This window comes from Cavia porcellus, unplaced genomic scaffold, assembly GCF_034190915.1.
Source record: "Cavia porcellus strain 051 isolate PalLab524CR breed Dunkin Hartley unplaced genomic scaffold, mCavPor4.1 scaffold_6, whole genome shotgun sequence".
NCBI lineage: Eukaryota > Metazoa > Chordata > Mammalia > Rodentia > Caviidae > Cavia > Cavia porcellus.
Genome location: NW_026947489.1, coordinates 70,145,351 through 70,159,728, shown reverse-complemented (window position 1 = coordinate 70,159,728; position 14,378 = coordinate 70,145,351). Strand labels below are relative to the sequence as shown.

General features: G+C 48.4%; 1 protein-coding gene across 1 annotated transcript; it reads left to right on the top strand.

Moving 5' to 3' along the window:
* The first annotated feature begins 782 nt into the window (after nucleotides 1–782).
* On the top strand, nucleotides 783–12,499 carry Tmem98 (transmembrane protein 98). The gene is made up of 7 exons (XM_003469615.5): nucleotides 783–937; nucleotides 3,230–3,440; nucleotides 4,936–5,067; nucleotides 6,019–6,052; nucleotides 7,899–8,014; nucleotides 10,388–10,447; nucleotides 11,687–12,499. The coding sequence occupies exons 2-7, from the start codon at nucleotides 3,310–3,312 to the stop codon at nucleotides 11,892–11,894; spliced, it is 681 nt and encodes a 226-aa protein (XP_003469663.1). The 5' UTR covers nucleotides 783–937; nucleotides 3,230–3,309; the 3' UTR covers nucleotides 11,895–12,499.
* The last annotated feature ends 1,879 nt before the right edge of the window (nucleotides 12,500–14,378 follow it).

Below are 14,378 nucleotides of genomic sequence, written 5' to 3'. Positions count from 1 at the left end.
TGCTTTTCACGGGGTTTCACCTTAGACCTGGATGGTAGGGGTCTGTCCATGCTGAGTCTGCTCTCTCTGGCTCTGCCTTGTCCTCAGGAGGGCTTTGCATAGGACCATTTGATGCCTATGTCCCAGCCTATGTCACAGTCCTTGTATACTGGATCCAGGAAACCCCTGTATCCGGCTCCTAAGGCAGCCCATACCATCTGTTGTGGACATCTTCAGGCCTGGACAGTTGTCAGGGGTCACTGTTAGCATGCTATGTGCTCATAAATGGGATGCATCCCCCTTTGCAATGGGATGTGGTGATGTGGAAGCAGGGCCAGCCAGGACTGCCAGCCAGGATTCTGGCTGGAGAACTGGTAGGGTCGTTCTTTTTGTCACTGTCTTGCCTGTGTCAGGCTACCGAGTCGCTATTTACCTCAGGTTCAGGCAGTCTTTGATGCCCTGCACGCTTTGCCCTTTTTGATCCTTACATCAACGCCAAGATGCTCACAGCAGTAGCCCATTTTGCAGGGTAAGGCACCAAGCCATAGACTAGCGCAAAAAGTTGCACAGGGCGAGCGCCTGCAAGTGATCTGTCTTGATGACCTGTTCACCCCTCTGGATGGCGCTAGGTGCCTGGTGGGCATGGAGCAGGGGACTCCCCCTCCACTTGCCTGGCCTGGTCTGGCCTTCGGGGTGGTAGGAGGATGGTCCCCGGGTCGCCAGTGACTGTCTCCCAGCTGCCCAGCCTCGCACGGCCCCAGCCCCCGGGCCGCCAGGGGGCTGGCGGGGACGGCGGCGCCTGGCAGCGGGGGATTTGGATGCGCCGGCGGGGCGGCCCCGGGGGAGGGTGTCGGGGCTCCGACCGCCCAGCGCCTCCCGGCATGCCCCGCAGCAGGGCGCCCGGACTTCGCCATCGGCGGGGTACTGGAGCCGCGGGGTTCGGGAATCGCAGGCGGAGGTGGGTGATCCGCGGCGGTGGGCGTCCGTGCAGGGCCCCGCGGCGAGCTCAGCCCGGGGCTGGGGGAATGCGCGGGGCTGGGGGAGGGCGCGGGGGGAGGGCTGGGGGGGGAGGGGCTCCGCTGCCCTTTGTTCCGCGCGCGAGTTGGGACAGAAAGTTGGAGCCGGGCGCCAGGAACCCGTTGAGCCCAGCTCCGGAGGGCCGGGTCCTCCATCCCTGCCCACACACACCCTGGGTGCTGGGAAGGCTGTTCTGGGTTGCGGGCAGGGAGAGGCGCTGAGGTCTCTGGCCTGTGTAATCCTGTCGAATTCAGAACCCACTGGAGGGGAACCCACTGGAGGAGAAGGGACGGGGCAGGAAGAGAGAAACACACCGGGGTGTGCAAAGAGAAAGAAAAGCACGGAAAGAATCCCTACACAAACCAGCATGGAGGAGAAGTTCAAGGAAGCTTGTGCAAGCCTAGGACTCAAAGGGAAGAGGGAACCAAGCGGGTGGTCTTGGAGACCTGGGGCCAGGCCTGGGGGAAAAAGAGGGGGAGGGGAAGACAGGCTGCAGAGTAAAGACAGACAAGGAGGAAGAACAAAGGCTAACGGAGGTAGGCAAGAGGGACAGCATAGGGAACTATACATTTAGGAGAAACTGAGGCAGAATCTGAGGTTTAACTCCTCACACTGGAGAGATGTGGAGGAGAACGATGTTAGCCCTGGAAACCTCTGAGAAGGCCTTATTGGCACTGTAAGCCAACTAAATCCCCACCTTGCCTATCTAGTGTGCTCTTACTTACCCTTCAAAACCTAGCTCAAGTGCCACCAGCCTTGTGAAGAAAGTTGGAGGGTTTAGCTCAGCGGCAAAGGCACCTGCTTGGCAAGTGCAAGGTCATGAGTTCGATTGTTGGCACCAAAAAAGAAAAAAAGTCTCATGCAAATGCAGTTACTCTATGTATGTCTGCACCTCACCCAGGCAGACTTTTTTGTACTTGTCTGTTTCCAACAGCTCCTCCAGACTGGGGGCAGTGTCTTTTATGTGTTTTAAATCTCTAGTCTTCAGAAATCGGGGCCAGGGATATAGCTCAGCAGCACAGTGTGTGAGGTTGTGAGTTCAATTCCTGGTACCAAAAACAAAACAGAAAAAAAATTTTTTCAGATGAATATATGCTTGTTGAGTGACAACCAAAAGCATTTGGATTCTCCAGGAAATGGAGCATTAGACTTCTGTGCACATGGAAGACATGTACCACCTATCTGGACTCATAGAGACTCCTAAGTCAGAGCAATCCTTGTTGCAGGAGAAATTAAAGCCTGGGAAGGGGAGGAGACTTGTGGGAAAAGTGCAGGTAGGAAGCCAACGGGGAAATAATGTTGTGTATAAGTACTTCTCTGAGGTCCCCTTGTTCCAGAGGCTCATGAGTTTGCAATGCAATTGTGGACTGCAAAAGAGAATTTCAGTAATTGACAGATCACATACGCAATAGTGGTCCCATAAGATCGTGTCGTCTAATGACATCATAGCTTAATTTGTATAAATACACTGTCGTGTCTGCACAATGCAAAATTGCCTGATGATACATGTGTTGAACATACCTATGTCATTAGGGCATGCATGACTGTGAACCAGCCTCCTGATAGGCCCAGGTCTATCAGTGGATGGTGGAGTTCCGTTTATATGTATCTAACACTGAAATGACCATCAGAACCCTTGCTAGGGTTTTTACCATCTTCTTTTCTCCTCAGAAAGGAAAAGGAAGATGAATGTCTATTTGAGTTTCAGTGAACTTGAATGCATGTCTTAACCTCCCCGAGCCTCAATTTCCTCACTTGACAGTAGGGCCTGCCTCACTGTTTGTGGTTGGCAGAGTGAACGTGGGCCTGGCACAAAGGAGAGCTCCGTTAGCACTGTCTCAGTCTTCCCTTCTTCAGCAGATGCTCTTTCATGGCCGGGTTTTGTAAGTGTGAAAATAAAGATGCTAGTTAAAGTGCTTCCTTTTGAACTTGGGAGGCTGAGGCAGGGGGATCATTGTGAGTTTGAGACCAGCCTGGGCTACAAAGTGAGCTCAAGGCCAACCTGAACTGCCTTGGGAGACCCTGTTTTAAAAAGATCAAAATGCCTCCTTTGGTCTCAGGTGTAAAAATCCATCCTGGTCCCCACAAAGGAAAAGACAAATTTAAGCAGGTATAAAGCACATCTTGGTTGTTTTCAGGTCCTTGAATCTCAGTTGGCAGTGACTTAGGGGAATCCAATGTCCCATGCCCTTACCTGCCCCATTTGTGACTTCTTTCGTGGCTTCTTTGCCAGGTCTGTCCTGCCTCGTGTTCTCTCCAGCTTCAACCTTGAGGAGGATGTGAGCAAGGCTGAGTTGGGAACCACCCGGAAGCATGGAGACAGTGGTGATTGTTGCCATAGGGGTGCTGGCCACCATCTTCCTGGCATCGTTTGCAGCCTTGGTGGTGGTTTGCAGGCAGCGCTACTGCCGCCCCCGTGACCTGCTGCAGTGCTATGATTCCAAGTGAGTGGGCCTGTGGAGGGGAGGGAGAAACATACAGCACAAGCGGCTGAGTGCTGGGCCACGCTCGATCAACTTTATCTCTCTGACATGGTCTCTGGAGACCGGCCTTCCCAGGAAAGACCTCCGAGTTTAAGAAGGTCCCTTAAGCCCCCACCATCTCGAACTACTTCTTTCTCTGTTCACTGAACTGTTGAGAAAGTCACTGAATCTGTTCACCGAGCATGAAAGCACAGTTATCTGTGCACAGCTGGCCACTTTGCAATGGGACAGCTTAAATCCCTTTTCAGCCAAAGCCTGGGAACAGAAAGAAATCACTGCCCATGTCAGTCACACATCTAAGCCAGATACTCTGGATGGTGGAACCCCAGATTTCCTCATAATATAATTTACCTGAAACAGAATTTGTAAGCCAGATCCTATTTGCAGTGTAGGGATTTTTTTGAAAGGTGGGAGAGGTGCGGGGGGATTGAACCCAGGGCCTACCACATGCTAGGCAAGTTCCTACTACTAAGTTGAGGATATTTTAATTGTGAGATCCTTGGAAGATCATAGCAGCTGTCCCTTAGTTTCTGCGATCTTCCTTTTAATTCTATCAGCACATCTGTTGAGTGGTTAATAATTTGTAAGTGCCCATTTCAATAAGCCAGGAAAGCTCTGCTATTGTAAAGAATGCTACAGCATCTCAGGTTTTAAAGAATCCTGTAGAAGAGGAGGTATTTTGATTTCTCTCACTTCTCCAAGCAGGGAATAGAGAGAATGGTACCCAAGAGTGATTCTATCAGCCAGGCAGAGGGTGCAGGTAAGCTGGGGATAATAGGAACATTATCCTTTCCATATGATGCAGGATTGGAGGGGAAATAAGTGATAAAAGGGAGCAGCCCTATCTAATACATATTTGTCATCGTATAATTATAGCTCTGCTCTTTCAGTAGCTCATCTGATTCTGTTTCATTTGTGCTATGGGGGCCCCTGGCCAACTTCTTGACTCATATTTTAGCCCTTTACTTTGCTGTCAACCATGGTCTAATACGGTTAGCTTTGGATCCAGGACAAGTGGGGCTGGGCTCTAATTTATCATGTAGTTGTGTTAGTCAGCTTCCTGTCACATGAGGAATACCTGAGATAATTAACTTACAAAGAGAAAAGGCTTATGGTTTGGAGTGTGCACACCACAATCTGTAGACCCATTGATTTTAGCCCTCTAGAGGGACTGCCTGATAGCAATGGTAGGAGGCACATGGTGAAATCTCAAGGCAAAGGAAACAACAGAGAAAAGAGAAGGGGCTGGAGTCCCACAGACTGCTTGAGGGAATGCTTCTAGTGATCTAAGGACCTTCCACCGGGCCCCACCTGCCTCTCCATAGTGCCATGATGGGGGCAAAGACTTTGTTTGGGCTTTTGGGGGCTATCCAGACCCAAACTATAGTAATGGGCTACAATGAGAAGGTCAGAAGCTTCATCAATCCTGAAACTGTAACAAGGTTTCTCTTTCCAGGCCTATTGTGGACCTCATCGGTGCCATGGAGACCCAGTCTGAGCCCTCTGAGTTAGAGCTGGATGATGTGGTCATCACCAACCCCCACATCGAGGCCATTCTGGAGAATGAAGACTGGATTGAAGATGCCTCGTAAGGCCTTGGGCACTTTTTGTTTTCTTATAGCTCCCCGATGGTAACAGGGCTTTTGAGTACCTCTTCCTGCCTCCCTCTGGCTGACCACTCTCCTGGGCACCCAGGGGTGCTTCCCTGGCCCTCAGCATGGAGGGAATCAAGGACATGACAGTGTTTGTCCTTGATCGCTATGCCCTTGCCATTTTGTAGACCTGAACACGCGACCTTTACATGTGTGGCAGAGATTGTTATAAAGTTGCCCCCATGTGTCTGGCTTATCATTAAGATACCCGAGAATTTGACAGTCAGGCTTCAAGGGTGAAGCATTTTCCTGAGCCTCCTGCATGGATCTCTCCATTCAGCAGGAGTCCTTGCTGTTGGAGAAGTTTGTGCCGCTTCTGTCCCATCGCCATGTAGTCATCCATCCATACACTGGGTACATGTTTGTGGGCTGCTATGTGCAGGACACTGTACCAGGCCCCACCGATATTCAAATCATGGGGAAACTAGAATTATATCAAATATAGCATCATAGGAACTCTAGGGGATCTCTGTGCATGGTGCAGTGGGCACAAGAAGGAGGTTTGCCTGGTCGGGGGGAGAGCAAGGTGGCTTTCTAGGAAGATGTTACAAAGGGATTTCTTTTGATTTGACACACAGGGTAAGAAGGACTTTATGAGGCTGAGCCAAAGAAGAAGAGGGAGCATGCTGGGCAGGGGAACAGTTGGCAGACTTATAGAAAGCGTGACTTGATAGGTGGAGAGCTGAGCTAGCTGGAGGATTTTGTAGGATGTAGAGGGGCAAGGGAAGGGATCCTGGGCTTGCTGATTTCACACCAAGGCATTAGTGCTCTTTGGTGGTGTCCAGCCATGCTTCCTGGTCAGCACTGGATAGAGTAGAAGTAGTTGCCGGGGGTGGGGGAGGTGGGCTCTCTAGATCAGCACTGACCTCTTCTTCTTGTCTCGCCAGGGGTCTCATGTCACACTGCATCGCCATCTTGAAGGTAATACTTTTTGATTCCTGTGAGATCAATGGCAGTCACCAAAACACACCAGGTGGAGACCAGAGACGTTAGGAAGTACACCAAACCCTTCAAGAGACCTCTCATTAGCATGGCACTTGGCATTTCTGCTGTCTATGTCTACTCTCACCTTTTTGGTCTGTTTTACTTTACTGTATTCTCTTTTAGGCTTTACTTCATTTGGTCTGCTTAACACAGCCTCCTAGAGGACAGATGGCCTGTGTGGTCACTAGCCATAGTTTTACCAACTGCAGGGAAAGCTGCATGCTCAGGGCTGTGCAGCGGCTCTTCCTAAGCATTTTCTTTCACAGAGCACAGGTCTATGCAGCAAGTTGAGTTCTGTATTTGGACTTCAGTTACTAGAAAGTAACTATGACAATAGCCAAATAGAACTGTGAGAATCAAAAAAATCCAAATCATGCTTACTTCAGCTTGAAGGCAGTTTATCTCTGAGTGCCTAGCATCTTTGGAAAACTGCATCCAATTTGCATTTGGAGTAATTTCTATATTTCAGTGTTAGTTTTCTGATCTTTGCCTGTTAGACAGAATAATAATAATTCTCAAGTACTTGGCCAGTTTCAAATATGAGTTTCTTCACTTGAGTGACTTTACTCTTTGTCTTGTAATTATTCAAGATTTCAAAAAAGATAACCTTGTTATTCAGTACAAGGTTTTAAAAATTCTTTATCTTACTTATTTGGATCTCTCTCTTGGAGCAAAGAAAGCTTAGTAGGAAATTGTTGCCTTGGAGTCTGGACTTACAATTTAATTCCAGGAAGCTGTTTGGATGTGTAAGTACTACTGTAGACACAGATATAGTTATAGATATAAATAGTTGGGTATAGTGACTACAGCAATAAAGCCACATTATATTTTCTTTCTCCAACCAGGGTATGTCCTGTGACTGGGCTTTGTCCCTTACCTGTCAGTAGGGAAGATAAATGCACCTGCGGAGGGAGAGGGAGTAGCTGGGAATAGTCTTATGAGATTGAAACCAGTGTCTATCTTAGAGACATCAAATCAAAGGAACAAGTGTCTCACCCTCTTAATGGGATTTCAAACCCATTTGCTTGGTCCCTTGCCCTTGAACCTTGTGGTAGGGGTTTGAGAAAGAGGGTTGGGCATTTTCCCTTCCGGGTTCCAGGGCTTTTTTTCTGCTCTCCCCTCTAACCCCAAGTACAGAAGGCAGTGGAGCTCTTTGCAGGGCTAGGAACATATCCTGTTCTCCCCTGAGGAGGTAGAAAATCATAAAATAAGCTCGGTGAGGGGGTGGCTAATGCTGTTGGTGGGTACTGAAAAGGGCCGTGCCTTAGAGGGTTACCTTCCCCCGGTTTTGTTAAAGTCCTTCCATCATCATCTGACAAACATGCTAATGACACATTACCCTTGAAAGTCATTGAAATGAGTGCCATTATTTGGAGAATGTGCTTCTAGGGAACAATTGCCCTCTGTCCAGCCCTGTTTCTGCAGGTGCTTTGTCGCGGATACTGTCCTTTTGGGAGACTTAAGCACAGAGCAAAGGAATGGAAAGTCCAGTTTTTCTCCCTAAGTCAGAAGGTGAAGTCAGAAACACATGATTGTTCTTAGATGGATTATTCCGGCTTAGCCTTCTTGGAGCCAAAGCTCTGCCCTTGATCTGAGGTTTCTTCCACAACATTTGTCCCTCCCCATTGCTTCTTGTCTTGTTCTTCTCACTTCTGCTCCGCTGTTGGGGTAAAGGGCCAGCTGTGTGGTGGTGTCCAAGGTGGGGCCATATTTGTCTTTGTGGGGGTGGCAGAAGCCCTTGGAACCAAGTCATCCTGCATCACTTTTCTCTTGGTTGCATTAGATTTGTCACACTCTGACAGAAAAACTCGTTGCCATGACAATGGGCTCGGGGACCAAGATGAAGACGTCAGCCAGTGTCAGTGACATCATTGTGGTGGCCAAGCGGATCAGCCCCAGGTGAGTGATGAGTGGTCCTGAGGTCCTCACATTCCATGGGGAAGCAAAGGTAGCCTACAGGGCCAGGCTGTTGAAGGTAGGCACCTTTAGTTTTCTGTGTCCCAGTATGTCCAGAGATTCAGATATGGGGACTTACCGGCTAAACTAGCCTCCCACGATCCCCACCTTCAGTTTCAGTGTGCATCTGATAGGCCTTTCACCAGCTCCCGTGTTACTGGTTCCAACAGTCTGTTTTGTAGCCCCCAGATGGCTTCTCCCTACTCCCTGTCGCATTCCAGCTGGACTTCCATCCTGCCTTGAGACTCCATCCTCCAGCAAGCCATTGTTGCCCACTGGAGCCCACTTCCTTTTTCCAGTGACTCTCTGGCCCTGCCGTTGTGCCCAGCCTGTATCTGTACTGGGGACTAATTTGGGAACCTCTGTCTTGATGGAATGGCCCTCACTCACTGCCTCCTCCACAGACCAACAGGCAGCCAGCCTTCAGGACTGGGTGGGAGGTGAAGCCATAAGGGTGCAGACCTCCCAAATTCCAGGCTGTTTGCAGAAATCCTATGTGGGAAGCAACCAGCAGGATTGCAATCAACAACTACACCCCCTCATCTGGGCTCTATTTCACAAAGGAAAATAAAGCCCTTTTCTTAAAGCAAAGGGCAGTACAGTACTAAGTTTGCGCTGCCATCTGGTGGCTGGTATGTGTATGCCTGAGTCTAGAAACAATCCAAATCCAGGATGTTTGTCTTATCAGCCACCTGGCCCTTCTCCCTGGAGGCCCTCCACCCCTGTTCAGGGGGCCTTCACTTTCTTTTTTGTAATGGCTTCCGGTAAATCAGGAGGAACCAGCCGTCTCCCTACCCCAAGATGAGCCAAGCAAAAGCAACTAGCTTCCTGTGGGTGGACAGCCTGTGAGGACGAGAGATTCAGGACTTGCTGCCCTGAAGCTCTGCCCAGGAAGTTCAGTGAGGTGAGGAAGTGTAAGAGAGGCCATTCAGAGAGGGACTCACAGGGCAGTTCATGGCTTTTCCTGGAGTTTTCCCCTGTGGATGTAACTTTGCAGCTGATATCAGTATCTGCCAGGTTCAGGGGCAAGCACCAGACAGCCCTGCTGGTCGCTCACTCATTATTATTAGAGAGTCTGCATGGCTCATGTCTGCCCACTCTCCATCCTGCTTTTTGTCTCTTCCAAGAGCCACCCAAGCAGTTGTGATACAAGTTAGGAGCAGGATTTCAGGAGGGGCCGAGGGAGGCAGGTCATGGAGGTATCTGAGGGTGAGCAGGACTGGCAGTGTGCCGAGGTGGGGTTGTGGCTCCACCAGGAGTGTGGGGCCTGCCCTGGTGCCCTGGAGCACCTTGGACTGCTGGACTGCTGCTATAAGTCAGTTGGGACTTTGTCTTTTTGCCTTCATACTTTCTCCTTGGGGCCAGCTCCCATCCCTGTCTTTCCTGCTCCATTTCTTCCATACAGTACATTGTGGCCTATTATTTCAAGGAGAGTGGCGTCCTCAGTGGGCACTAGAGAGAAAGGGAGGGCCTGGTTAGACAGGTGACCGGAGCAACTGGATCTCTGTGCTTCCTCACCGGCTCCTCAGCCCTCAGGAAGAATGAGGGCATCTATTTTCAAGTGCTTTCAGAAACCAAACAGTACATCTTTATTTTTCTTTCTTATCAGTTAGTCTGTGGGCAAAGATTTAGAGCAAAACCTCGTAGTTCACAAATTGGAATGGATTGTTGTTCCTTTGTGAACTTGACTTTAAAAAAATTAACCTTGAATTGTACTGCATAGGATAAGGGACATGAAGGAGCAGTTTGAATTTAAATTAAACTTGTGACTTTTTTAGTGTTCTGTGTCACTCTGGTAGCCACGATCCCTCCCCCCTTGAATGCAAACATAATAAATGCTTGTAAAAATTAAAATACTGCAGACACAGATTATCTGACATGAGGAATGTTCCCTAATTCTACTCTCTCCTAGTTTTAGGAGATATTCACTATTAAATTGTAAACAGTCCTCCAGATTTTTTCTCCTGATATTTCACAGCTTTTGTTTGTTTTTATACAAGCCCTATCAAGCTTTACATATTGCTTGGCAGTTGCCTATTTAATTCAATAGTAATCTTGAACATCAGTCCATGTGTGTGACCTTGTATGTTTAAACGGTTGGAACTGAAACAACCAGGAAGCAAAGTTTGTTTTTTTGTTTTTTTAACTGGCAGCTGAAGTCTTTTCAGTGAGCCTGTAAGGGCAGTTAGAGAATCATGGAAGACAGGGTCTGGAATTTCACCAGAGAAGGACTGGGGTATGGGTAGCGAGGAAGTCAGGAGAAAAGGAAATGAGGTGAGTAAAATATTGAAAATGATTGCTTTTGCCTTCCTTCAGAGTGGATGATGTCGTGAAGTCCATGTACCCCCCGCTGGACCCCAAGCTCCTGGATGCACGGTGAGGGCTGGAGCACCTGCTTGTCTTTTCACACTGAGAATCACTGTCCTGTCACTGTCCTGTCCATGAGGCTGGCCGATCCAGTTGTGCAGAGAGCTGTTCTCCTGGCTTCTCATTTACCCAGCCCCAGGTCTGGGTAAATTCATTTTGATGTGAACAGTCAGCCACTTGGTGGACCAGGCCTGGCCAGGTCATGATAGAGGCCAGACCTCTTTCTCTGAAATCCCTGAGAAGAAAGAACCAGTTGGAGGTTTTAGAATTTCCTGGTTAAACATCTGGCCATGCCAAGTTCTAACTGTGCCTCCCCTCCCTTCACTCCCCCACCGCTCTTGCTGATCTTTGGACCCAAAAGCCGACACACCCAGCTGTGAGTGCTGCTCATGCACTGTGGTAAGCAGAGCAAGGAGTGGGGAGGATGCGTGCCCCAGACTAACCCTCGCCTCCACTGGGCAGCCCAGAAACAATCCTCTCCTGCTCCTCCCTAATACAGGGTTTGTAGCCTTACGAAATAGCTGTGTTTCTGTACCTAATGTAAACTCATTACACACACACACACACCTCTTTCCTCCTTTGATTTTCAAGACTGTGGCACATTGTGGACTGATTGTTGATAAGCAGTGAGTTGTGGGACTTCAGCTTTGGTTTCTCTGCCCCACTCCTGCTGCTGCTCATCTCTATCCACGGGTCTCTAATCTGTCACATGTCATCCTCCGATGCATCTGGCACACTCACTGTCTCAAAGGCACTTTAGGGTAAATCTTTCCAGTACTAAAAACAGACTTCCTCAGTTAATTTTTTTTTTTTCTAGATTGGATAAGCTATCCCTGAGCCTTGTTGATTTGTGATCAGTCAGGGATACTCAGAGTGGTTTGTAAGTGGCAGCAGTTTGCCAGCTCTGAACTGCTTCACAAAACACTCTTCTGGGAGATGGTAATAGGTGAGCTGCAGAAAGTAGCTTCTGTAGTCTTAACTAAGTTTGTGAGACAAAGCATCTTACAGTCTCCCTTGGAGCTTTCTCAGATAAATCAAAAGCTCTGAAACACACTTCATTTAACCTTATTTAATCTGGCCGTCCCCAGATCTATTTGAGCGTAGAACCCTCAGCTTCCATTCCCACTGACCTCGCAGGGAAGGGTCTCCAGTTTGTGGAATGCTAGTCTAGAATGTATCCATTTGGGAATTTGTGCTAAGTCCCTTATTTCCTAGGGGACCTGATCTTGTTTTTTTTCCCTTCCCTAGGACAACTGCCTTGCTTCTGTCCGTCAGTCATTTAGTGCTGGTGACCAGGAATGCCTGCCACCTGACCGGGGGCCTGGATTGGATTGACCAGTCCCTGTCAGCTGCTGAGGAGCACCTGGAAGTCCTTAGAGAGGCAGCTCTGGCTTCTGAACCAGAGAAAAGCCTCCCGGGTCCGGAGGGATTCCTGCAGGAGCAGTCGGCTATTTAGTCCTAGAGGTGGGCAGGTTGCCGTGGTGGCCTGCTCTGTGTCTGGGCGGCTCGGCTGAGCAGCCCTTCACTTTTTCTGTAACATTAGTTATTCTCCAGGGCTCAGGAGTCCAGCTGTGCGTGGATGCCTTGTTGTAATGGCAAGTGGTGACTGCAGAGTGGCGGTCTAATACCACAGTTAGCGGGGACACCATCCACCACTTGTACAGCAGAGCGTGGAAGATTGGCAGGCTGTCAGCTCGATTTAGCTTACTAGTGTTTGCAAGAAAATTGAACTGCCCTCTAAAAATCAAGAGGTTTCCTATTAAAATCAGAATTTCTGGTTTCTCTAGAGCAATCAGAAGGTGTGACAGTTTTAAAAGAGGACAATCAGACCTAAGTAGAGGTTGCCTCTTCTTACACTCTCTCACTTTATACTGTCTTACCCAACCTGTGTGTTTATTTGTGTTACCTCCTGGTCCTGGAGGAATCTGAGGCCTTTCTTCCCTTTACAGGTTTAGGTTTGAAGCTGAGCACTGTACAATTGATTGTTTTCCTTTTTACCATTATGCCTTCAATTTTACCTAGCTACCTCTAGGTGAATAGTAGACTTATATTTACATTTTCTTCCAGTGTGTGGTTATTGAGTCAAACTTACGCATCATATATGGTGGGGTGGATTTGAAAACTGAGGATGGAAAGAGAGCCTGAGAATCCTGAAGAAGTCTCATATGTGTCTCAAAGGAGATTTAAGGATACCTAGAGTTCAGGCACTGTAAAGAGGTCTTCACATCAGCAATGACCTCCTGTAAGAGTGTGTTCTTCTTTCTTCTGGTCTCTGTGTTGGAAATATTGAAAGGTGAGGGGCATTTCTACGACTCTAGATTTTAGGACCTAGCGTCACAGTTGCATCATTCAAGTATGAGCCAACAAATTGCATAATTTCCATCATAAGCATGTAAGGAAACCTAAAGTACTTTGCTTCTTCTCATACTGCTTTTGTCAGTTTCTCTCTCTCACTGTGTCATCCAGACTGGCCTCAAACTCATGATCCTGCTTAAGTCTCCTAGATGCTGGGACTGTAGCATGCACCCCTCTGCATGTAATTCTGGCTCTCCTTTTGAAAAAGGGGGATGGATTGAGGTTGCCCTGGTTTATATCCTGTGTTGTTAAGCATGGTAGGAGCTGCATATTTGTTCTTACATCATTCTCTCTGTTATAACTCAATTCAAAAAATCCAGCAGCCTAATGCTAGAAACCAGGAACCCCTATTCTCAAACCCAAGGTGGGGTTGAATGATCACCTGTTTATTGACGTATTTCATTCTGTCCTGGGAAACAGGTTGCTTCTCTTTTTTGTCTTAAACGGGTTGCTTCTCACCAGCACATTGCACTCCAGACCCAACCTAGAATCAGGTGAGGGTGGATGGAGTTCATTCTCAGACTGTAGGATGGAGTCCAGCAGAAACATTGTTGATTGTTGTAGTAGTCATTTTTCTGCTCCTGGGGCAAAATACGTAACATACTGGATTTAAAGAAGAAGACGTTTATTTCGGCTCACAGTTTCCATGGTTTCAGTCTATGGTCAGCTGTCTCTGAGGCAGAAACCTCATAGCAGAAGAGCCTGGTGGAGGAATGTTGCTCAACGTGTAACACCTGGGAAGCACAGCACAGAAGAAAAGCCTGAGGAAAAACATTCCTTTCAAGGCCTGTCCCTGATAATGTCCCTACTGACCAACTTCCTTTAACCAGGCCCCACCTCCTAGCTGCATGCTGACCTAGAGGTTAATCCACTGATGAAGTTAGTGCTCCTGTGCTCTAAGTGTCTCTGAATACCTGAGCTCTTTTGGGGGACATTTTTGATCCAAACCATAACAATCATCCATGGCCAGTAACCCTGAATAAGTGTCATGTAGTTAACTCCCATTTCACTGGCAAGTTTTGATTGAAAAATTGACTGTTCTGTTTGAGGCCTTTACAAATAGACAATCCTCTTCCTTTTTCTGTTACTCCTTGCCCTGCATTGATTTATTGATTAGTTGGTTGGTTGATTGAGACAGGGTCTCTTTAGGTAGCCCAGCTGGCCTTGAACTCACAGCTGTCCAGCCTCTCAGCCCCACAAAGGCTGGGATTACAGGCTTGTGTCTGCATGCCCAGCAATCCTCCCTCTTATGACCTACTTTCATCACTGGGCTGGAAACTACTGTGCTGAGGTTGCAGTGGCTGTCATAGCTATAAGTGTCCCCTAGATGTTACCTGGGCCAGAGTCCTGAACTAGACAGAAGCAGCTTGGAATTGATGCCTTGGCCTCCATCCTTCAGATGTGGGGGGGAGGTGGAGGTGGGGATGGGGCAGTTTCTCCACCTTGATGCTGAGCCCTCCGCTGCTTCCTCCTTTGAGCCTTGCCCAAATTGCACCTGCTTTCTTGAGCCAACGTGCTGCCCTTGCCACTTGGAGCAGAGGTGGCTGAAGATCTGGAAAGGACCTGCAGGCCTGCAGAGTTTCCG

Bases quoted from the DNA above. Each gene is read 5' to 3' on its own strand.
- Tmem98 (XM_003469615.5), top strand. From the start codon at position 3,310: ATGGAGACAGTGGTGATTGTTGCCATAGGGGTGCTGGCCACCATCTTC. The intron at 3,441-4,935 runs GTGAGTGGGCCT...TTCTCTTTCCAG, and splicing joins CTGCAGTGCTATGATTCCAA to GCCTATTGTGGACCTCATCG. The intron at 8,015-10,387 runs GTGAGTGATGAG...GCCTTCCTTCAG, and splicing joins GCCAAGCGGATCAGCCCCAG to AGTGGATGATGTCGTGAAGT.